Consider the following 1,768-nt stretch of genomic DNA (forward strand, 5'->3'; position numbering starts at 1 on the left):
ATCCCCATATTGCCCCAAATTGATCCAAAGCTCCACCTCATTACTCATTGCATATATCTTCACTTTCATCTCATTCTTCCAAGTAATGAGCTGATGAACGGTAAAGATCATATGGGGCCCAAAGATGATCAACGGTGCAGGGCTTTCTTGAATCTAACCTCAACCAGGGCTTCCCTTTCCCACTCCAATGCAACAGGCTTATAGGCCCAGGATGCAAACTCCTACACTTGCCTTCAAGATTGTCCCCACCAAGCCCATGTTGGTTCCACCTATGATCCACTGCCCTAATATCCCCAGCCAAAACCAGCAAAAAAGGTGGCAAAGACCCCAAATGGTATATCCTCTTTTGCTTTTGCACTACCATCCACTCCTCCATTTGCTTTGTGTACTCTCCTTGTCTCCATTTTTCCACATCCACCACCATAACCCCTGTGTTAAAATAGCAAGGCTTTCTGCCTTCAAATGTCTTGGAAAACATTTGGTCTGACCAGAACGATTCTGTGAAATATTTGGAAAAGTTTGCGTGACAATATTCTGGTGCAGCCAGTACCTTGCCTTGCAAGTCAACCTTCCATAACTTTGCTACATCATCCACAACCACAAGGTCTGAGTCTAGGTATAGAACCCTTTTCACATCAACTGGGATTATGTCAGCTAGGTATATGCGTGCGTAGTTTAAGGGTTGGTCCAAGGCTTGGCGTATAGACTTTGATATTTTTCCACGAACCCTATTGGAATCAAAGCGGTAGACATTGAACTTTAGGTATGGGAAGGCGGATTTGATGTTGGAGAGTACCTCAGGCTCGAATCTGGCCCAGAGAAAGTGGAACTCAATGAATTCGGGGCACGTTGAATGTTGCAAAATCGAAAGCACCGCGCCCATGGTGCCTCTTAGGTAGTTAGAGTCCAGTGTCATGGCAATGTGGATTTTCTCTGCAGGCTGGCAGGCATCCCCATTTCGAAAAGCAGGGGCTTCTCGGAAGATGGCAACATCCGGGGAGGGTTTCAGAATGATGCCAAGGCGGATACCTGCGGTGGCGGTAGCGAGGGTGATGAGGGGGAGGATGAGGAGGAGCGACAGGAGGCCACGAGTTTTCGCAGAGGCCATCCTGCCCTTAATGGTAACAAAAGTGGTTTGGGGGGTCAAGGATGAAGAGGAGGACCAGGGAGAGTGGTAGCCATTACTAGGCTGGTTGAGAGAAAGTTTAGGGGGAAAGGTTAGAAACTAATGATTGTTATACAAATATTCGGTGGGATTGTGAGGAAGAGAAGATTCCTCGGAGGCTTTTGTAATAAGGTTAAGGTACCACCCAATGTCACAAAATCATGCACATAGCTAGGCCAAGTTATCCAAAATTATCAATGTTACGTAATTAATTTTATTTCTTAATTTGAATTTTTTAGTCCGTTTGATATCTACCTTCCATTTTTTTTTTGCCTCCTTATCCTTAAAAGGGCAAGAATGCCAAATTTTGACTCATAATAACATCTTTCGTGCTTGGACTTTCATAAAGATATTCTCTAGTCAAACAATAATCAAAGTTTTTGACATTCATAATGGAAACTTTTGGGCTTTTTTTTTTTTCTTGCCTCTTTCTTCTCTGATCAAAGATCATGTGCAAGGCAAGTTTTAATTAACATGGATACATGCTTAATTCCTAAGCGCACGCCAAGTTTTTTTATATCCTTTTTCGGTTACAATAAATAGCAAAAGTACTTCCTACATAAGCAGTTCTAAACGAACTTTAAGCTTTAAAACATAATAGTA

At 42.8% G+C, this 1,768-nt stretch overlaps 1 protein-coding gene across 1 annotated transcript; it reads right to left on the reverse strand.

Annotated features, from left to right (window-relative positions):
* LOC18767896 (probable galacturonosyltransferase-like 4) lies at positions 1-1,768 on the reverse strand. The gene has a single exon (XM_007200272.2). The coding sequence runs from the start codon at positions 1,106-1,108 to the stop codon at positions 71-73; it is 1,038 nt and encodes a 345-aa protein (XP_007200334.1). The 5' UTR covers positions 1,109-1,768; the 3' UTR covers positions 1-70.

Source organism: Prunus persica, chromosome G8, assembly GCF_000346465.2.
Source record: "Prunus persica cultivar Lovell chromosome G8, Prunus_persica_NCBIv2, whole genome shotgun sequence".
Lineage (NCBI taxonomy): Eukaryota > Viridiplantae > Streptophyta > Magnoliopsida > Rosales > Rosaceae > Prunus > Prunus persica.

Excerpts from the sequence above, each read along its gene's own strand:
- LOC18767896 (XM_007200272.2), bottom strand. The coding sequence starts at position 1,108 with ATGGCCTCTGCGAAAACTCGTGGCCTCCTGTCGCTCCTCCTCATCCTC.